Below are 22,229 nucleotides of genomic sequence, written 5' to 3'. Positions count from 1 at the left end.
AGCAACTGGTACCTCGAAAAAGTTTTTAATTTTGAAAACATGGTAATTATACGACCACCCATGCCTAATTAGCTCGGCCCGCATAGCTTGTTTTTGATTGGTAAATCGTCAACCATTTCTCGGGATAGTAAAGGTAATATCACAAAGAAGTTTCTCCTCTAAAGACATCCACGTTTTACTCGTGTATTTTCCATAACAGTGAATAGAAATTGTAAGTTTAAAGAAACAAAATTATTAATGTGGGTCGAAAATGCTTGTTTATCGTAAAATATCACATAGGCAAGTATCAGTGACGTTGTGAGATGACAAAACGGAAACGATGACAAAGTTAAATCTTCAATTGGTTGTTCTTGGGAAAAAGTAATACCTTTTTAGGTTAAGAAACTCTGGTATAACACAATAAGATAGCATTAAAGTGGTTGAAAACCGTGAAGACATGGACACTTAGTCGACATTGAGCCTAATTTTCCCTAACTCCAACAACTGTGATTTTACATTTGTGTAAAGATACAGAAATCGGTTAAAATACCAAAAACCGACTAAAATTGTTGTAAAACTTATATTCCATTGACACGTGCCAATAAGCCAAGTGGGCCATCAGCGAAATGTCCTGTTTCGAAATTCAATCAGTACATTGATAAGTGATGTTTGCTACCGGCCTATGGAAGTACCGTTAACGAGAGCTCCTTAAAAAGCAAGTCACGTTGATACGAAAATCACCGGGTGTTGTACATCGCAATTTTGCTTTTAGGACGTAATCACCAAGACCTGGCCTTTGTGATTTCATAATACGTAGCTAACAGAAACGGCGACCAGCCCAGTGGTAACCACCACGGTATGTTCAAAATTTCCACTTTTAGTTCGCTTAATTATTACTAGTGCAGTACGCGCTCTTAGAGGTGCGTACTTTAACAGTGTTATTACAAGCACGAGCATTTCAAGCCAGTGTGCAATTTGGTATGTCTGCTTTTTAGGTTAGTGCTGAAAATCAGCCATTCAAATAGGCGGGAATTTTTTAGAGGTGTCGCCGGCTGTCACCATACATAGTAATGAATTGTTATTAAATATTCGTTCAACCTCCGAAGGTCCAACATTAACTTTCCTTTTATAACTTGCATTGTGACTTCTTGGCCAAAACTCATATACGATTTGAAAGTTAACTTTGTTGATTTTTTTCAAAAAACGTTGGAAACATAATTACTTGATGTTATTGGCTTTATTTACTCCAAGCTTAAACCTTAAAATCCATCAAGACAAAATGTTTAAACCCCATTATACCACAGTTTGATTGATTTTTAACCCAAACGAATTCAGTGGTCGGCAAACATCATAGTCAACCTTTAGAAGTTTATTACGGGTTAACACAAAAACATTACATATTGTGGGCTGGACACTTAGAACAAGACACCTCCTATCTGGAAATTATTGCCCTAAATAAACCGGCCCGTAACGCGAAGAAGGTTGACCATCCCTGCTGGAAAGAGCAGACAAATCATTTTCACGCGCATCACGCCAGCAATACGAACATAGAATTGTAAGAAAACTGCAACGCGTATCATAAGGCTAAGACACTTTTGACTCAATTGCGACACTGTGTGGTAATTTGTTTAACATCTGTGACTTAAACATCTTAACAAGTGTCACAAACAATGGTCATTGCACTGTACACCTCTTTAACGATTAGGACTTATCAATATCTTGTTTTGAGCAGTTGACATAGTGTTTGGGTCACGTTTTTAATTTTGTCGGGCATGAGTTTGAACTTTTTTATCCCTTGTAATTTCACTTTCTCTTCGCACAATTGTTGTGTCGAGCAAGTAAGCCTGGTGTTAGGGCAGACGCTTTGTCCTGCAAACTTCTTGCTTCTTGTTTTTAGCAAGTCTGGTTGACTTTATGTTAAGTGTTTTCATCTGTTTCTGATGTAAATGAGAAGTTTTCTGGTCGAAGGTTGGATATTAAAAGATTTTAATTTTCCCTCGATGTTGTAAAAATCGGCGTCTTCGAGTTCGGTGCCGCGTTGTTTTATTGAATCTACCGGAATTCCATCACTGTAAAAAATGCCGGCAAATGAGCTACAGTTGGCTTTAAACCCATAAAGGTACCATGATAGCAATACAGTTGGTTTCAACTAGAACAAGAGTTATGTGACGTTTTTATGGGTTTCTACGACTTCTAAACAATCAGTAAAGTTTGCTTCACACTTTTTGATATATAGTAAATGACTTCGATGGCTCGCCCAGAATTATTACAGAAAAAGAACTTAAAACCCTCATCATATGTGTTTAAATTTTGAGTTGTGCATTTTGAAGCTTTCAATTACAGCATTTACCAGCCCTTGCTTGTGTTGAATACAGCGTTTTACACTTGGTCAACAAATTGCTTACATTTCTTTTTCTCGACAGATGATCCTGTTTCCGAGAGCGCACATCGATATAAACGTGTCCACATCCACGGTAAGATGATTTTGCCACGGAGGAACTGATCTCTTCTTTCCAGATCCCACATCCAAATCATCAGTTCTGCAAACTGTGTTCAGCTCAAATGCTTTAACGTGATCAAGATTTTGCGACCTGGGATCGATTCCCATGAGGTACAGAACTCGATTTAGAAGAGGCACCGCGAGTTCGACAAAGAGATGCTCCATTGCCTGGTCGAGCTCCTTGAAGGTTAGTTTTCTGCAACAAGATTGGGTTAAGTAAGCTACAGTCAGTGCACACTTTTTCGACTTATAACAGTGGTTCTCAAAGTATGCGTCGCGTAGGGTCAAAAAAATGGGTTGCGCTATGGTGATTCAATTCTGCCCAAACGAACTATTACTGCATTAAGTAAACACAAACGAATTTACTTGTAGTAGTATAGTCACCTTACTCGACCACGTTGTATAGTAAAATGAACCAATCATTGCAACATGCAGACAATAGCCTTCCAATTTTTACTGTTACGCACATGGCGATTGTAACGTCGTAGCACGGGAAATAATAGAACAAGTTAATAATGCGAAACTGAACGTGGAGATGTAACAGTTAGCGTTTAAGGATGAGTAAGTATTCGTACAAGGAATTTTTTTCAGATTTGGGATTCACTTCTATCAATGATCATGGTGCTTCAAAGCCAAAATGTGTGTTGTGTTATGCAGTGTTGTCGAACAAATCGACCTCGTTAAGCCTGCAGCCATTTTGACATGGGCAGACTCCTATGCGGCGACGACATGACCTCGAAATTGCAGTCCGTCTCGTTAATACATGTTTTGACGTTTGAGGCTTGGGTCGTGAGATGTTCATAAAACTCAGATTTGGGTCGAGGTCAAAAAAGTTTGAGAACCACTGACTTATGGGTCTCATCGGTGCAGCTGGTGACAAGACATATGCCGTATTGGCTATAGTGTGGCCATCTGACGGCACTACGGTTTGTCAAGAGTAACAAACGGAAAAGTCATACATCACCATGGCTTATTGGCTTGATTCTTGTCTATAAGATTTATGTTGTTAATTTTCAGTGGGTAATTTGATTGAAAACAAAACAGCACCTAAATAACCTACACACTTTAGGTAATCTAAACACTACATGTTCAAACAATCAAAAATTTAGGTTATATATCACCTAAAAAAACTAGTCACCGGGCCTTTTCGTCGTTATTTGCTAGTTTACAAGCGAACATACTTTAGTTCGTATTTAGAATTTGGCAACTCCGTGTGTGTCACCACTTTGTTACATATTCTAAAAAAAATCAATAGTTTTTTTACCCACCCGTCTCTGTCCTTGTCGTTTTGTGTAAATGTGTTGCGGTAAAAAGCTCTCCATGTTGGAGGAAGCTTACAGAACTTAGTGAGATACTGAGCTGGCGTAAGATTTTCCAAGTTCCTCATATCGATAGGGAGTGAAAATCGAGTATCGAATCGGCTGCTTCCTTCACCAAAACCTCCTCCCTGTTGCTCCTGTGAAAACGCGTTAATTTAGAAAACTGTAGATAAGCTAGAATTGAAACTTTGATGTGATGTTAATTGTTGTTGTTTTAAAAAAAACTCGTTTCAAGAACACATAGCAATAATACGATAATCTAGTGTTACAAGTCGGGGATTAAATTTGGGTAAAACGGGTTTGATTCGTTGACGGACTTCATACATGGACACAATCGGTTTAAGAGGCACTTTCAACTATGTATTAATTACACTTATTGGTCGGATTCAGCCAGTTCGCACCGGTTCTATAGAATTGTCTCATAAAATTTTATGAGATCAGCGAACTGGTTAGCGTTACTGGTTACTGCCAATGGACTTTTTGTAACAGAACCGGCTGAAAAATATGACTTGTGTGAGAGAACCGGCTGACAAATAAATTGAATCCCACCAGTGCTTATACTTCCACGTTTGATGGTATTGTGCCGCCATTCTTTATGCACATTAGTTTTAACAATTTTTTTTCACATTGAACAAACTTGGACTTAACCATAATACTGATCATAAAAAGCATGTTGACTGTTACCTGCCCAAATCTTTCCATTTTAAAGTCCAAATAATTACATAATATTGGTGTGAGGATTATAAGATTCGTATGGATTGAAATTTCCTAAAGTTTCACAGTTTACTTACCTTGCTGATCTGCTCGCATGTAAAATCGCTAGTTGGAAGGTTGCTCAATTGCGTGCTTGCTGTGTTGGCTTTAAGCGGAAACTTCAGGTTGTCGTGGTGAAGTAGAAGTTCAGCGCCTGGTTTCAGAGTTTCATCTTCCAGAAACTTCTCTCGTAACCAGGTATAAAGATCCTAAGTAGTACAAAACAAAAGTGGATATAATTACAATTTTTTCCTTGGGATTGAGGTGTTTCAAATTTCGTTAAAGCTAGCAGTACATGATATGCTTTGAAAATTGCAACACATAAAAGAACTTTTTACAAAGTTCTCAATTTTGTTGTTTTAGGCAAACTTACATCAAGGTTCGAAAGAAATAGCCTATACAAAATAACGTGGTTTCAATAGGATAAAAAATCTCCCCTCGTTTTGTTTAAATGTTATTTTAGGAACCATTTTTATCCACTGATGTGTACAACAACTCCTTTTTGAGAAAGCAGCCTTTGAACGCCCGTTAAGGGATTTTTTTCTCCCATTTATAGCCAGACCGTTATCAGTTGCGCTCAAATCTGACACAACATGTTCCCAGGACTCCCACAACAAACATTACAAAATGTTGTTACAACATGGCAACACAACATTCGAACCTGGAGCGTCTTGTACTCCAGAAATTCGCGGGAGTACTGCTTGTCCTGAAATGTTACTGTTATGAGAATAGAGCACCATTCCGGCTGGTTGTAGGGACGGACAGCGGCAGGTTTGGGCCTCGGTACTTCGTCGATTTTCTCCTGTGTATATGTGATGTTACAATGTTGTTACAAGGTCAGGAGAAGAACTGTTTGAGGGTCGGTGTGGGAGTGTATACTTACTTTTTTGGGCATAGTTGGAGGCTTTTCACAAAACGAAACTCGCACACTTTCTCTGCAAAAAGAGAAATTGCATGTTTTATTTTAGTTTTTTTTCCTTTTTGTATTGAAACTTATATTGCTACTCAAGATTATGTTAAACTACTAGAATCTTTGAATAGTGCTTCCCCTAAACGCCTTGTTTAAATGACGTAAAGTACACACAAGCTACATTTACAGTGCTATTAACTTTATGAAGTGAGAAATAATAATATTCACACTGAATGTTGGATTTGACAGGTTGCATAGCGGAACCAGTCTACTTTACTTAGGTTTCACTGTAACTGTAAAAGGTTTTACCTTCTTTTTCTTCTACTGTCGACAACTTCTTTCTTTGGAAGAAGCTTGGGAGGGGGTGGTGGTAGGGAGGCTCTTCGTTTTAATGCTTCCTGATTGATCTTAACCACAACAATAGAGAATGAATATATTGCAGTATGCGAGGTACCCCCGTTGACTACGGGAACAATGCTTTTATATATGCGACATGTATAAACACTCTTTGTATTAACAGATTAGGTTACTTCGTTGATATAGTCTCACTTTTTGGGAATGCACAACTTTGAAGTTTTCAAATACACTTTGACACATCGCTGGGTAAAGATTTAGGACGAGTGATCTTCTAGTTACGAATTGCTGAGTTAGACGCTCATATTTAGGACTTGGCGAAGAAATGCCGAAGTGTATATAAACGGTAGAATCTCATTTTGATTATGTTTTGTTACAAAAGCTTTTGTTGTAAATTATTTAATTACCGTACGAATAGTAGTTTTACTCTGCAAAGTGTACCAAATAACGTGTTACTTGGTGTAGCACAAGCGTCAAACGTTTGAGAAGCAAAGCGGTTACAATTGTTTAAAACTCTTTAATCGACTTTGAAACTTGAAACTTTGAAATACAATCTCACTTGAACAGGTTCCTCGTTTTCATCCTTGCTTTCTTCAACCGCGAACGTCACCGATTTTTTCATGTCTTCGTCGTCACGTGATTCACCTGACCTTGACCCTCTTTTCGGTTTCTTTTGCTTTTCCTTCTTTGCTGGCCTTTCCGATTTTTTCGCAGGCTTTTCCTGCAGCAAAAACCACTTCTAATGAGAGGAAAATGTAAGGAGATAAATGACTATTTTCTGTCGATGAGAATATCGCTGGCTTATTTGCTGTATCTTGCAAACATGAAACCAAAACCTTGTTTTTTTGCATTCCAGTTAGTCCTGTTTTGATCCATTGTGTCAGTCAAGAATATGCATTTACTTACACTGTCAATATTGGCATGCTTGTGATGGGTTTACGCCGCACAAACAAGCCAAGCACTATGAGCAAGCAGAAGATTATTGCAAGCGAAAAGTAGTTCCAGGCGCAAACAAAGGCACGATTTACGCACTTGGTTCGTATGTTGGTCATTCTTGTCATTAAGCATGCATACCTAATGAAGAAGAAAATTTTCAGTTCTGAACATAGGGCATGCGGTTAAAAAGTCCACATACAGCAGATACTCGTAACTTTCTTGCCTTTGATTAGTTACTTACCAGTTTTTAGACTCTATGCTTCCGTAATAACCATTTTTCTTTCACATGCTCAAAACACCACCACAGATATTAAATTCACAGCAAACGTTTATGTCTTAAACTTGTAGCCAACATCTCTTTTACATAGTTTGCTCCTAAACATTCGTCCCACACGAACAAGTTTTTTCATGGGCTAGCGATAAAGGCCTATTCCTCCTAAAGCAATTGTGGTGAAATCATGAGTTAACATATCGCATTGTTCGCTTTACAAGAATAACACTTACAAAAGCTCCAAAACGGGGGGCGGATGTTGGTTTTGCGCACCAGCGTACAACTTTCATTGTATTGGCGACCGCTTAGTTTGGCCGCAAGTAGAAATTGGATTTCTGTGTTTTTCTGAATGAGTCTTATTGCGCCGTGTAAGCGTAACGACCGAAAATTGGGAACAAAGTAAATTTGTTTTACAAGGCTCTGGGATAGCAAATGATTGACATGGATATTTCCCAAAGCCCTAGCAGAAGCTTTTGATAATAATAAAAGATTTTCTAACAAAATATGTTCAACATTCTCAGTTAGCAATGGACGTCGTTGGCGATTTGCTGGCCACCATGACAAGCTATTCACAGTTGGAACAGGTCACGCGCACAATGGTTATGACGTAACTAGGGTGCGAAGTACGTCAGAGCCTGGCGCCGAGGATTGCGCCAATAAATTTATACGAGAGGAAACGGTTTTGTACTGAATCGTCAGTAAAGCTGTTTTGTGATTTACTATTTTCATTAGTTTACCTCTACTTTTACATGCGGGACCAAACTTATGTCGTTGATTTTTGGGTCATCTGCCAACGATTCGGATTTTTTTCGATTTGTTTGTTTATGGTGGCCATAAAACGAAGTTGTTTTTAATGAATTTAAGCGGTATTGGACATGATACATGAAAGTTATATGTTTTCTCAAAAGAACCACAACGTGGCCAGCACTTACTAAATGACAGAAACTACTTATAAATGACACACAAGCAAGCAAATCTACAGGAATTAAAGAAGTTTGTTAGTTGTAGTAAACTACACATGCTCCAAAGGTCTTAAATGTTATTATTGTTTGTCATCTAAATTCTAAAGTCTCGCTGATCTATCTAAGGCTCTGGATATTTCAATGCTAATTATGCGAAGTCAAGCTATGTAACTAGGTTGTACAATGTTTGAAAGATTCTAACGGAAATTGGTCTATGGATAGTCTTAAGCATGCACTGTACCGTGTGATAACAAGCTGCGTCTGAAGAAGTAGTGGTTGTGATAGCAGTTATCGCAAAAGCATTGGAAGCGTTACTAGCACTGCCTGCTGAAGAAGCACGTGAGTTTGACCGCTTTAAACCGGCAGAAGCCTTCGAATTGCGTCGGCCAACACGGACCATGGAGGCAAGCGGCGATGGGAGCGATGGCGCCGATTTTCTGATGTTGCTGCGAGCTTGCTTGGGTGGAGCTGAAGCAGGAGGTACCGAGAAAATTGGAGGCGTGGTCAGGCTTGCAAGCTTCTCATTGGCCAGTTTACACGCGTCACAGAGATACCGCCTTGTGATTGGCTCGTCGCAGCAAAAGAAGAAAATGCTGCGGCCTTAAATACAAAGCAGTGCCAGAGTTTTGGTTACTGCCAAATTACTTTTACTTTTTTGAAACTCGCTTTTGCTGTAGATCACCACCTACCGGTTAAATGTTTGTCGTCGCGCACCATCGGTCCTTTGGCAGAAAACATAAGTTCAACCTTTCGACCATTTTCTAAAGCTTCTTTCTTCGAGGACTTGATGAAGTGCTATATAAACAACACGATTTAATGTGGCTGCAAAACCCTCGCCCACAGTTAAACACCCACTATGGTTTTTATTTTGTCGCCGATGAAAACCACACAAAAAGTTGTTGGTTGGCAACATACTTTTGCACGGTTGCATATTATAATAGTGTCCGATTTGTTTTAAACCGTACATCTGCAAACAAAGAACGTTCAGTGCGACGCAACATAAATAACATATTAAACATTTATTAATAAACATGATCTTCAGTCGATTTGAAAGTCAAAAACCACAAGAAACAAAATTTATGAATTAAACCGACTGAAAGAGGGAAATTGATACATGATTTAGGAGCCTATTATAGTAAATATAAACTGTATTTTGTCATCACCATTCTTTACTTTTCATGGCAGTTTTTTACCTGGCAGCAAATATCCTCGATGACTTCTACAGTTCGATTCTGCGATGGACAAAGAATCATCTCCTGTGCCCCGATTTCTCTGTAGAAAAGCTTCGGTTCGGGTTCCGCAGAACAAAGTGGTTTAATGGTGTGCTTGGTGACACATTGTACCAGTATCCACTGCAGCAGGAAAATAAATTTCATTAAAAACATGTCTCTACAACACGACATTGTGCTTGCCATCTAATTAGGGATTTTCACTGTATTCATTTTGTCAAGTTGCTCTGATTCCAAAGTCAAGTACCAGCCAAACCGCATTGGAATTTACCCAACACTCTTGTTTTCGATGTGAGCTTTGGCCCTTAAGTTTGTTTGCTCACGTTTTAGAGCGTTGTTTGGTGTGAGCTCTTCAGCTTGCTGTGCTTACGACGAGACAACGCAATTCGGTAAGGTGTCGTTTGGAAACAAGTGGCAAACACCATTTTAAAAGGAAACACTTATTTCATTTTTGACTAAGCACCAATAACACTTCTTCCTATCTATCCCTGGTCACTTGATCGCAAAATTTTTAATGTTGAAATTCCTAAACTTAAAACAATCAGTTACACCGTCTTTATGGTGGAGAGACTCCAGTTACGTATTGCTGGGTGAATTAATGGTGACTTAGGCTTGTGTTTGGTGAAAAAATGCTTATTCTACCCAAAACATTTTTTTTAAACTATTGACGGTTTGCATTGCAGTTTATACTTACGTTTCTTTTTCCTTTTATATTTTCAGGCTCTTTCCACGCAGACATGGGGCGGGACTTCTTGTCTAAAAATAAAATTCATAATTAAAATCCAAATTTTATTAAAGATGTGCTAATACAGAAATCGTTGTTAAATACCGATGCTGTACACACGATTCCAGTCACCAATATAGACATATCACAGCTGTAACTTATAGCACACTTGAATCGGTCAGTGCAGGCCTATTTCTTGAAAATTAATGGAAATTATTGTTGATTTCGATTTCGCTATAAAGTATAAACAACATATCAGCATTAGTCCTTATTCTAATAGAAAAAAATATTCATTATTATGACTCTGCATTTAATTCAGCTTGTAGGAGTTGGAAAAAAATAATGTACCTGGTGGAAGTGTGAGAGTTCGGATCCAGAACGAATGACGTCCACATGCGTTAGATTTGCGACGTTCAGCAACGTCATCCGTGACGTCTTCTTTGTCGTCATTGCAGAACGAACAGGAACGTGTCTGCATCTGGGTGCGAAGCAAATTAAAATTTTAAAAAGTAAGTTTTATTGTCGATTTAGATTTTGTTTAATGAATCATGTCTGTTAAAATTCGCTGGTATTGATATGCATTTAATGTACGAACCAGCATTTTATTATATATTAGATACAAAGGTAAATTGATCACGACCGTTGGATGCCCCGAGACGCACGAGGTCCGTGGGTGGTTTCAGCGCGTACCCTGTTTTTATCAACATTTCCAAGTTTCTCGACAGTTAATAAATGCTTGTATCGTTTGCTTTAATTAATTTATTTTACCCACTTTTCTTCAATAAATGTAAAAAATTCTTGTTTGACAAAACTGGTAGAGGTAAATTTGTCGCTCGAATCCCCCTCAATATAAATGTCACAAACCATTGCTTATTGTGGTTGATATAAGCTTTAACTCACTCTGCTATTAAGTAAGCCGTGCCCTGAACGCCTTGAAGGCAGTCGAGCTGAATGGCGTCTCATGTGTAAATTACTTTGCAGGCGGCCAGCATCCACGCCGAGATAGAAAGTTCGGTCTTCAGTCCATAGATTCGAACACCGGGTAATTTTTTCAGCCAGTAAGTTAACTGGACACGATTTCACTTGTGCGACAGTAGGGTCGGCTGGTATCTAAAATAAATCATAACTTAATTGTGTGACTGCGGCGAAATAATCTATGCGTCCATCAAAAAAGCAGAGTATTAATATTTTTGACTTAGTTAAACATAGTGAATGTCAGAGTTGTGTACATCGGGCCTGGTTTTCGGGCCAGATTCGGCGCTCAAGTTTGAACAAAACGGGCTTTAATCGACCGATTTCCTATTCGGTCATATTGTGCAAGCCAACTCTAGGGCCTAATTCGGACATTGCCTTTATTACCGTATTGGGCCCACTTGGAACTATTGTGCTTACAACCTCCAAAATTGTTTATACTTTCTTATAGATGTCATGGAAACCACGGTTCAATACCCTTGATACAGTATCTGAAACTGTAAAGTAAAAATTGACTTATCATTACAACTTACTCATAGGTAAACAAAGTTTATTGCAATTCAACAGCAAACAATATATATTTAGACAGTCAACATTATTTCCTACTGGTGTTGTTAAAACAACTTTTTAGATTCAACAATTGGAACTACAATCGGGTACACAAAATTCGCATCGAGCACAAGATCCTGTTAGATTTGTTCCAAGGCGTTTATATTGGCGGAAATGCAAACACAAACCTTTTGTGTGTTCGTCAGTTCCTTTCTACTCTTCAAGTTGAGACGTTTGTCGAAGTGCGATTTGCAGATCTGACAAGATTGATGCCGGTAGCCCACTCTCGGCGTAACTTCGAAAACAGCAATAAGTGAATTGAACATGCGGTGTATGGGTTTAAACGCCAAAAGTTATTTTCACAAAGAAATACATTTATTCAAAAACATAACTGCCAGAGTACTTGTGTGTATCGAATAAATCATGTAGACCAGTGGGTCTCAACCTTTCATGAGCCGTGCCCCCCTAAAAGTAACTTTCGTGTCTCGTGGCCTCTTATAAGTAACCACGTAAGACCTGTGACCACCCCGTCCTAAAAAGTATATGTAGCAACTCGACTAAACTGTAAAGTACATGTATCTGGATATTTATTTGCTAAAATAAACCTCAATATGGACAAATAGTGTGAGAAATAGTCGAATAAATTAGGAAATTAAATCATTTGCAACACAGACTTAATTCTGAACATCAAAAAACAAAATGGCTCATTGATTTTTGGTGAATTTTTTGTGTGCCCACACCTGTGCCCCTTGTAGCCTACACATCAAATTTAACATGTGTCTTTTGTTATTTGTTGCCAAACAGAAATTACTTATAGCACATAACTGGGGACTTGTTTTCTTACCGCCAGGGTGAGGTTGTTGAACTTCGCCTTGCTCTTCAGAACATAAGCTACTCGGCCTTGCAGGAGGTGAAACTACATCACTAAAACCATCATGGCGCCAACAAAAACTTTTGCTAACAGTGGGGCGTCGTGGCGATTCTAGACTAGGCTCCGGTGCTACATCCGGATCTTGAACCGGTTCTGTTGGTTCATCGGCAGGAAAGTCTGTCTGGGTCATCACGTTAGCGCTCGGTTTTGGTAAGCGGGTTTCTGAGGGGTGAATTGGGGGTGGAGTTAGGTCGCTGACGTAACCAGAAGAACAGGTTGTACGGCTCGCTTGTGCCCTGTTGGGTGCCTGAAGACAAGAAAATATGTAAGTGCTTTGTTATATAACTTTGTAGCTGATAGGTATCAATGAAAGCTAAGGCGTGTTTTAGCGTTACATGGTCTTACAATTTTACGTATTTAATGCGATTTTCAGATAAAAAGCAAATCTTTCTAAATCAGTGGTTCCCAAACTTTTTCATATTTTTTTCAAGACGGTCCCTTTGCCATTATTTCGAGGGCTCGCGGTCCTGAAGCCTTAATGTGTATTTCATAAAAACGAAAGTTGATTGCAGGATTTTAGCTAGTTATGCAAAATTGCGCATAACAATCATCCAAAGACAGCATGTGACATCACAAACAGGACAAAAACATTACGATTGTGCGCGAACAATTGCATTTTTGATAGTTGTTATTCAATAAAGGCCACTGTTTAGCAATGGAGACAGTCGATACTCAATTCTACTTTGATTTAAACTTATTTAGTGGCACAAACTGACGCCAAATAAGAATATAGAATTATTTCAACCGCTTTGCGGTCCCCCTAAAATTGCCTCACGGACCCCAGTTTGGGAACCGCTGTTCTAAATGGTGGCCCCTAGAAAAAATGCATTTTTGCGTTGAAAGTTGTTTCCAGTTTTTGTGCTAACATTATTTACATATAAAAATAACATCTTATCATTTACAAATGTAGCATATATGGGAGAAATAATTTACCTCCAAAGAAACTTGTCTGTCCAAGCTGAACACGTCATCGTCCAGTTCGTCATGTTCATCATCGTTATCAAAAAATCCACAATCTTGATTGTCACAGCACGTACCATGCAGGGTACTGTATTCCCCACTCTTATCCATAGTTAAATAGCCAAGGTCCACCCCTCTATAGTCACGTTTGTGCACTTAAAAGGGAACAATATTCGACAAAACCTAGGCGTTACCTACCAAGTCAGTTACTTTGACTATTAATCACTTGGAGCACAACAATAGCGTCTTTAAGGCCTAACATTTATGTATGCTAACTCTCATATAGGCTACCACTCTTTGTTTGACTATGTTTCTTTTTTGTAGGATACTTGTTTGCGTCCATTTTCTGCTTTTGCCCTTTTACTGCTTTGCTAGAAACGGCTAAATTGCCTAATGCACTGTTTTTAGTTATTTGTACTGTTCACCAATTTTTTGTGACAACATGGGGAAATTCGAAAGTTGTCCTATCAAATTAGGACTCCCAAGTTTTCTGTCATCAATTGACCTCAACGTTTCGAATATGCCTGGCGAAAAAGTCAATCTCTTTTTCCAAATCAGCCGTGCGAATAGGCGTAGCAACGCAGCTTAGTCGTATGTCAAGTGGTGGCGTTGGGAGCTTTTCGAGACCAATTCATTCTGAACTTACGCACTTCAGATTGTTCTTGAAAGTGGACACGTGACTTTTTGAGTTTTAACGATAAGGGCGAATGTGTGGCTATTGTGCGGTTTATTTTGGGCTTTGCTATTTTAAATCAAACCGGTTCTTTACAAAATGAAGTACTTAAGGGAGTCTGATTTTCATAACTTTGAAAGCTGGCTCACATCTGCAATAAGTTACAGTTACCGGGTGCGTTATCACGTGTTTGATAGGATTTTTTGCATAAATTTTGTGTAAAAAATTCCCTTTTACAAATTTCTTTGAATCAATTCAACGTTAGCGAAAACTTTACTTAATTAAACCGAATATATTTCAATCCAAGGCATTGTGTTCAAATATTAGAAATAACCAAATGATTTTTGAAAAATGTGTTCATCGAAGCACATAATGGCACAGCAGCAGCTTCTGGTGGGAAATTTTAGTTGATAAAAGACCCAATGTTAAATAATCATTGTTTGGTTTTGCATCTACTGTGCGACTAGTCCATTGGGTAGGAATGAGTTTTTAATTGTTAAGTGTAGAATTCGTCGATAAAGGTTGGGAACCACTGCCGTAGACGATAAAAGGCAGATATGTCGACAAAATTATTTTTGTTTCCAGAAAGGATAGGTCATTCGTATACGAGGACGAAATGAGCACATCTAATTTGCCTAACACCGGCCAAAAATCTTTATCACAAAAAATATTTCGGGAGCCAACTATGCACAAGATCATTCTTTTCATCCTATGTGGTATACTTCTTTTACAATATGTTTTGTTTTTAATATCTCTAAATTTGACTTTGGGTTTCGTATCTTAAGAGTTACGAAAGCACTACTCAACCACAAATACTTTTTGAAGTGAACCTTTATTATTAAGTTACTTATTTGTTCTTGCTTGTCCTATTTTTGTGTGTTAGTTTTTTGGCCGCTTATCTGAAACTTGCGACAATTCTCTTTTAAAGTTGCTGACTTAGTTAGTTAATTTTAGTTACGATCATTTTCCAAAATATCTAACATGCTGCAATTCTTGCTGCCTTTCAATCAAGTAATCATTTTATTTGTTTCCGACCGACACCACCTTTGCCCCAGGTTACAAATTAAATCACAAGATGTCACTTGGGTGTAGCCTATGATTTTTTACTTAAACAGACATAAAAAAACTGATCGGGATTCGTCCCCGGGTCCTAGTCCTGGGTTCGAACCCCGTGAAAAAAAAAATTGTCAACCTTATTTATTCAAATATGGCGCAATTTTCTCACTTTTACCTAAACGTTGCTAGTCCACAATAACCTATAGCAGTGGTTCTCAAACTTTTTCATATGGTTTTAAAAACGGTCCCTTTGCCATTATTTCGAGGGCTTGCGGTCCTTTTGACAACCGCTGGCCTATAGGCTAATATGAAAAGCAACGACATAATTATTAAGTTGGTTGAGTTAATTTCGAGACCACATAGGTTATATTTTTAATTTTTTTCGATCCTTGTTTATGATTTAAAATGTATGTGCTTAACGTTCAGGAAAGTTGTGAGACGAGTTACACCTTTTTTTCATGTCATTGCAAAATGAAATTATGTTGCACGTCTACGCAAGCCAAACTGTTTTGTAGAGAAGATAGTTGTGCAGCCTACACACAGAAAGTTAAATTTACTATTTTATGCATAATATATGTCCCGCGTTTGAGGTAAACCTTGACGTAAAATTCACAATATGATTTGTTTATTGGTAACAACTACCAACCCAAGCACTTTTAATTAAATTAAACCTTGTTTCGCATTATTGCATTCCGACGAACGCAAGGTGGCAGTATTTTGCGGCATGGGAAAGTAGCGGCATTCACATGCGCTGATGTGTACATTAACTTTACTGCTTCCTGTCTGTCTGAGAAAACTTCTTCTGACTTCTCTGCACGGATTTGGTTTCCTCGGGTAATGATAGTGCAACTTATGCTGACGTGTTCTTCCCAACTTATAAGGGATATAGGCGACTATATGATAAAGAGAAGGCTTATACGAATTGCCTAAGAGCAGGATGTTCAAAAATATTTGTGTGTGTTTTTAGACGTTTGCTACTTGCCTTTCTTAAAAGTCATGAGAGTGATTGTTTTGTTTTGCAAGTATAATTTGCAATTGTGTGAAGAATATAAAGCTTCTTTAACAATAGTAATTTTGTTTTTAATCAAAAACGGATTGTTGAAAACACAATAGGATTGCAGTAAATATTATGTTGATTCTAGCTGGTTTTGTTGTTTATTGCTTACCCAACCTGCCTGTTCATATAATTTATGTTAAAAATATAACATCAATAAAATAATCAATAACATTGCACTCCTGCAACTAAAAAAGCATAGAAAAAAAGACATAGGAACATTTTATAATTTAAGTTTGTACTTTATATTTTTAGTTTGCAACAATATAAATTTTCTGGTTAGTTTAAAACAAGTAAAATGACCAGTGTATATTTATTGTTTTTGATATTTGTGGGTTTTGCTCAAGCCGGTGTACCAAACCATGACCGAGTGGTTGACCAGGCGCTAAGTGACGAACCTAAAGACTCTCCTGAATATGACCATGAAGCTTTTCTTGGCTCCGAGAGGGCTGCTGAATTTAAAAAACTGGATCCGCAAGAGAGTGAAAGAAGACTTGGTGTTCTAGCTGACAAAATTGACAAAGACGGAGATGGAAAAGTGGATGAAAAAGAACTTGAAGAATGGATCACTTTCACCCAAGCCAGATACGTCAATGAAGACTCGACAAGGCAACTTGACACTTACGATAAAAATAAAGATGGTAAGGTTCACTGGGATGAATATAAAGAAACCAGTTACGGTTTTCTCAGAGAGGAAGATTTAAAAGAGGACAGTGAAAATAAGTTTAGTTACAACAAAATGATTGCACGAGATGAGCGACGATGGAATGCTGCAGACACTGACGATGATAGGATCCTAACCGAGGAGGAGTTTGCACATTTTTTGCATCCGGAGGACTTTGTACGTATGAGGGACATTGTTGCAAGGGAAACATTGGAAGACATTGACAAGGATGGTGACGGTTTTATTGATGTTGAAGAGTACCTAGGTGACATGTTCAACGAAGAAGAAGGTGGTGAAAAACCAGTATGGATTGATAGCGAAAGAGAACAGTTTGTTCAATTCCGAGACAAAGACAAAGATGGCAAAATGGATGTAGATGAAGTCAAAGCCTGGATTTTTCCGCAAACCCAGGAAGAGCATGTCAAGATGGAGGTGAAGCATTTAATTGAAGAAGCTGATGATAATAAAGATGGTGCACTCACACGGGATGAATTCATGGCTCATCATGATACTTTTGTTGGTTCCCAGGCCACTGATTTCGGGGAAGTCTTAGCACGCCATGACGAGTTTTGATGACTGCAGATGCTAAGTTGACCAAGTAAATCATTTTTTAGCCCAAGTTGGTAGCTAAGTAGGCGCTAAAAAGCTTAATCTATAATCAAGTAGGAACCAAACTGTATTATGTGAATGTGCCTATAACCTATGCTATGTTGAAAACATAATGCCTACCCATTCACTAAATATCGCAGCTGAAACTTCATGGAAAGAGGTTAATTTGTATTACTCCTAGTTGTAACTGTTTTGTCTTTTACACAACATTTGTATTCATTTTCAAATTTATACATTTTATATTCCTATGGTGCACAGTGTTGCTCTTTATAACTTCCTGCCAAGTGCTACCTTTAGTATTCCTCTAATGAAGCAATATCAAGTTTGCCTTATTAATATGTGTCTTTCTGCAATGGCCTGTATCAGTGTGTTTTATGTGACTCACTCTAAAACTTCTTGTTTGTTCATACACGGGGGATAGTTGCTTCTTTAAACATATAAATGGCTGAAAACTCTGACGCTTTAAAGTAAAAACTAACTACATAACAGTATTTTACTATTTTAGTAATGTTCAGCTGCTCAAAGTTAGTGCAATTGTTGGCACATGTAGATTATTTGAAGCAAAGTTTCATATGTATTGTGTTAGTGCAAACCATGTCATATCTTTCTCACAGGGATTTTAGGTTTAAATATTAACAAAAATAGAATGTTGTTGAAAATTGTGTACATCACTGCACTTGTTGGCATTGCAGCAGCTGCTGTGACCAAAAAGGACCGAGTTATAGATCACAAACTAAGCGACAAGACACCAGGCTCTCCAGATTATGACAGTGAAGCATTTTTAGGCGCTGAAGAGGCCAAATCCTTCAAGGACTTGTCAGATGAAGAAACTCTTAAACGGCTAGGAACAATTGTTAACAAAATTGACAAGGATGAAAATGGCGAAATAACTGAGGAAGAACTTGTGGCATGGATTTTGTTCACGCAACGTCGATACATTACTGAGGACGCAGAGAAACAATTCAGCACTCATGATAAAGACAAGGATGGTAAAATTCACTGGGATGAATATAAAGAAGTCACATATGGGTTTTTAAATGATGAGAGTATACAGCAACAGGAGCAGGACAGTTTTAGCTATCAGCAGATGTTGGAACGCGATAACCGACGATGGAAAAAGGCTGATCAAGATGGGGATATGGCCTGCTCGCTAGAAGAGTTCCAGGCCTTCCTTCATCCTGAGGAATATGAGCACATGAAGGACATTGTATCTCAGGAAACTATGGAAGACATTGACAAGGACAAAGATGGCTTTGTAAGTCTTAAAGAGTATATTGGTGATATGTATAACCCTGATGAAGGTGGTGAAGAACCAGAATGGGTTGAAACTGAAAGGCAGCAATTTACTGAATTTCGGGACAAAAATAAAGATGGTAAAATGGATTTGGAAGAAGTGAAGCAATGGATCTTGCCTGACGACTACAACCATGCTGAAGCTGAAGCCAAACATCTGATATACGAATCAGATGACGACAAAGATGGAATGCTTTCCAAGGAAGAAATTTTAAATCATCATGACAAATTTGTCGGTTCACAGGTTACCGACTGGGGTGATGCACTTACCAGGCATGATGAGTTTTAAAGTACTCCATATTCTGTTGCAAAATTTCCCCTGGAACTGTTGTTGCCTTACACACTTCCCATTGCATGGACAAAAAACATAGTATTCTCAAGTGTTTCTGCCTTTATGTGAAAATAAACCTTTTCTTGTTTTGTACGTTAATCTGTAAGACCTTTTTCAGTTTTTCTGTGTATGAACCTGCCAAAACCTGAAACTATTTTGTAGCAAATTTATTTACCTTTTCATGACATGCAGAAAAAGTGTTTTAAACTGTTATGTTTCATTCAAATTTTGCCGCTATGAAATTTGAACTGACCTTGATTTAATTGAATTGCAGTTGGCTAACATGGTGTAACCATATAATTCTGTACAAATATTCCATGCATATATTTAAACATATATATACACTATGAACCAAAAATTGTGACTGTTTCTACAGAGTGTCAATTAGGTTTTTACCTAGGTTTGAATAATGGCTGAAAAACCAGAAGACTTGAATTTACCAACTTCGGTAATAACTAGGATCATTAAGGAAGCGCTACCTGATGGCGTAATTATGTCAAAAGAGTCTAGGGCAGCTATTTCGAAGGCTGCAAGCGTTTTTGTTTTGTACTGCACATCATGTGCCAATAACTTTGCCATGCAGCAAAAACGCAAGACACTAAAAGACGTTGATGTTTATGCTGCGCTAGAAGACATGGAGTTCGAGAACTTTATTCCACTGCTAAAGGAACAGGTGGAAAACTTTAAAAGAGAACAAAAAGGCAAAAAAGTTGCCTCGGAAAAGAGAAAAAAGGCTAAAGAAGCAAATGCCAACTCCCCAACAGATGGTTCACCAAACAAACCGGAAACAGATGTTGAAATGAAAAGTATTGATGAAGTTGACACTTCAGCCCATGACAGTATTGTCATTGACGACTAGCTCATGTTTAGGTTACTACTTAACACAACATTGCACGAACTCTTAAATGTATGGGGCAAATGAAATCAGTTAACACCTAGTTTAATTGCTGTGTCAAAATAATAATGGCTTTGAGTGCCACCATTATTGTGTGTAAATGTGATAAGAAAGCAGACATATTCAGATGTGTAGTCTGTGTTTTTGGTACATTAATCTTAACCAACTGAAAACAAGCAATGAAGAAGTTGTATTTCTGTCAAACTACTTGAATGTGAAACCTTAAAATGTGGTTGCCGACTCCGACAATATATGTCTTCTAGTTGAAACAGTTTTTTGTGAATACCGCCGTTTGCAAATCTAAATTTCAGTGTGCATTTTTGTAGATGTTGCAGAGAAAAACTGTTCATATAGGAAGCTCTCTTTTGAGAGAGTCTGTTAAAAATCAATCCTGCTCCATTTCAAATGTTGTATCGCACCCATTACAAAACAGTTTGAGGACTTATTTACACTTCTGTGGTTATAAACAACATCCGAATTTCGGATTTGCATTAAAACAAACTAAAATTTTAAAGCAAATTTCACGAACGTTGCGAACCCGAAGGCAGGCTGTGTCACACTTAGATTCAGTTTTATCCGATGATGTAACTGACACTGATGACACCCCTCCCAGTCGAAAACCACAAGATGTCATTCAAACACTTTCCACAAAATCAGACAAATTTACAGTGGGGAAAACAAGAGAAAGTGAATTTCAAAACAAAAAACCTAGAAAGACTGGAATGGACATTGCAAAGGAACTTAGACAAAAGAAATTAAATTCTGATGAGGTAGGCATGATTTAGTTAGAGCTTAAATTTCTCTCTCTTAAATTATAGATCTCTCTTAAATTATACCCAAACCAACCAATTTTGAACACAATTTCAATGCCGGTTCCTAACTCAAACTATTTTCAAACTTTTGTTCAGCCTGAAAAGGACACAGAAGAAAATCTTGTGAAAAAAGCGGTAAATGCAATAAAAATGACGGACTTCACTTATGTTGAAGATGAAGCCATCGCAAAACTTATAAGAAGACATGTTATATATGCTGACAACAAAATGGTTATTTTTAACAAGCCATATGGACTATCTGTACATGGTAACTATACAGTCTTTTACTATTTATCATGGTAAATGTGTTTTGTATTTGTTAGTGATTATAGGCTACTACTTGCTGGTGTGGTTTTGTTTATTTCCATTTTGATTTGTTGTTTATTGTAACCAAAAAATTATGTACTACTATATAAGTAAAACAGAGCTTGCATTAACTTATATATACTTACAAACTTTCAAAAATTGAAATAATAATATAACATAATGCCATGATTTAACATACAGCCAGCACGGTTCAATATTACAGCCAAACACAACACAAGTCATTAAAGTTGGGTAGAGTACTAAACAGGTTCATTTGTGCAACAGGAGAGGGATGCTGTGGCTTAAATTGACATATCCTACACTTATTTGATCTTAATTGCCTGCAGCTAACCCTGGAGCCTTTCTTATCACTATGATAATAAATATGCTACTAGCTGTTTACCTTTTGATTTTAAGCTTTTTATGAATGAACAGCTATTATGAATGTGGGAATGTATTTTGTTGAAAAACAAACATCCAATTATGGTTGAACACAGGGGTGTGATGGTTAGGAAGTTCTGTCACCATTTGCTTGGATTCAGTTAATTATCTCCAATTTAAACTCAGCTGTGCACTGTTGTAATGCCTATGTTATAAACACTGAGATTTACAAAAATGCTCAACTAGGTATAAAATTAGACCAAGTATTGCTCATCCAGCAGTTTTTATTGTAAACAATCGACGTTTCGACATCCTATACAAGACGCCTTCATCAGGATAATGACATAACTTGCAAGACGAATGTCTTTTAAAGCGACAAAATGCAAAACACACACATGTAAAACAGCGATAACAAGATCGCGCGCTGCAAACTCGCACCACCGTAGAGATAAAACAAGCTCAGTGGTGTAAAAGCGACCGATAATTTATCGGCATTAGAACATCTGTTTTAACGTTCATTGTGTTGGCGCGTGAATGGATGTTCCAAGACTCTAGGAAACTTCGCTTGTGGTAATCAGTTTCCTTCACCAACACCTGAGCAGCGGAAAAATTAATGCTGTGGTGGTGAGTCGTTGCATGGTTTGCCAACGCTGATTTCTTCGCATCATTCTTGCACACATCCCTTTCGTGCTCCTTCCGGCGCGTATTTAGACTTCTACCAGTCTCACCGATGTATATTTCGTCACACTCCCCGCACGGTATAGCATACACCACACCCCTAGTTGCAGTAGCATCTAGAGGGTCTT

At 37.9% G+C, this 22,229-nt stretch overlaps 4 protein-coding genes and 1 pseudogene across 5 annotated transcripts in view; 4 read left to right on the top strand and 1 right to left on the bottom strand.

Annotated features, from left to right (window-relative positions):
• Positions 1 to 1,352: 1,352 nt before the first annotated feature.
• On the bottom strand, positions 1,353 to 13,460 carry LOC145228225 (uncharacterized). Its single transcript, XM_080093230.1, has 17 exons — positions 13,323 to 13,460; positions 12,303 to 12,636; positions 11,647 to 11,753; positions 10,838 to 11,047; positions 10,286 to 10,415; positions 9,908 to 9,969; positions 9,178 to 9,399; positions 8,674 to 8,779; positions 8,226 to 8,584; positions 6,375 to 6,536; positions 5,771 to 5,868; positions 5,435 to 5,486; positions 5,213 to 5,353; positions 4,590 to 4,760; positions 3,748 to 3,935; positions 2,385 to 2,675; positions 1,353 to 2,048 (listed from the first exon to the last, which is right to left on the bottom strand). Exons 1-17 carry the CDS (start codon positions 13,458 to 13,460, stop codon positions 1,907 to 1,909), a joined length of 2,913 nt encoding a protein of 970 aa, XP_079949356.1. The 3' UTR covers positions 1,353 to 1,906.
• A 2,898-nt stretch (positions 13,461 to 16,358) lies between these two features.
• LOC145228914 (calumenin pseudogene) lies at positions 16,359 to 18,019 on the top strand (annotated as a pseudogene). Its single transcript, XR_013860320.1, has one exon. The product of XR_013860320.1 is annotated as a calumenin pseudogene (transcript).
• A 32-nt stretch (positions 18,020 to 18,051) lies between these two features.
• On the top strand, positions 18,052 to 19,404 carry LOC145228915 (calumenin-like). The gene has a single exon (XM_080094130.1). The coding sequence runs from the start codon at positions 18,052 to 18,054 to the stop codon at positions 18,985 to 18,987; it is 936 nt and encodes a 311-aa protein (XP_079950256.1). The 3' UTR covers positions 18,988 to 19,404.
• Positions 19,405 to 19,437: 33 nt separating this feature from the next.
• LOC145228916 (DNA polymerase epsilon subunit 3-like) lies at positions 19,438 to 20,251 on the top strand. The gene has a single exon (XM_080094131.1). It carries the CDS (start codon positions 19,439 to 19,441, stop codon positions 19,886 to 19,888), a length of 450 nt encoding a protein of 149 aa, XP_079950257.1. The 5' UTR covers position 19,438; the 3' UTR covers positions 19,889 to 20,251.
• The window catches only part of LOC145228913 (pseudouridylate synthase RPUSD4, mitochondrial-like), an 8,234-nt gene continuing 6,255 nt past the window's right edge, over positions 20,251 to 22,229 (top strand). The window contains exons 1-2 of the mRNA XM_080094129.1: positions 20,251 to 20,694; positions 20,833 to 21,004. Coding sequence (XP_079950255.1) covers positions 20,251 to 20,694; positions 20,833 to 21,004 — 616 coding nt within the window. The remainder of the gene's footprint in view (positions 20,695 to 20,832; positions 21,005 to 22,229) is intronic.

This window comes from Phallusia mammillata, chromosome 5 (genome assembly GCF_965637545.1).
Source record: "Phallusia mammillata chromosome 5, kaPhaMamm4.hap1.1, whole genome shotgun sequence".
Taxonomy (NCBI): Eukaryota; Metazoa; Chordata; class Ascidiacea; order Phlebobranchia; family Ascidiidae; genus Phallusia; species Phallusia mammillata.
Note: the sequence above shows the minus strand (reverse complement) of the source record. Positions and strands in the feature narration are given on the sequence as shown.

Excerpts from the sequence above, each read along its gene's own strand:
- LOC145228915 (XM_080094130.1), top strand. The coding sequence starts at position 18,052 with ATGTTGTTGAAAATTGTGTACATCACTGCACTTGTTGGCATTGCAGCA.
- LOC145228916 (XM_080094131.1), top strand. The coding sequence starts at position 19,439 with ATGGCTGAAAAACCAGAAGACTTGAATTTACCAACTTCGGTAATAACT.
- LOC145228225 (XM_080093230.1), bottom strand. The coding sequence starts at position 13,460 with ATGGATAAGAGTGGGGAATACAGTACCCTGCATGGTACGTGCTGTGAC. Across the intron at positions 11,754-12,302 it reads TCAACAACCTCACCCTGGCG|TTACGCCGAGAGTGGGCTAC; the intron begins GTAAGAAAACAA and ends CTGTTTTCGAAG. Across the intron at positions 6,537-8,225 it reads ACGCAGCTTGTTATCACACG|GAAAAGCCTGCGAAAAAATC; the intron begins GTACAGTGCATG and ends TTTTTGCTGCAG.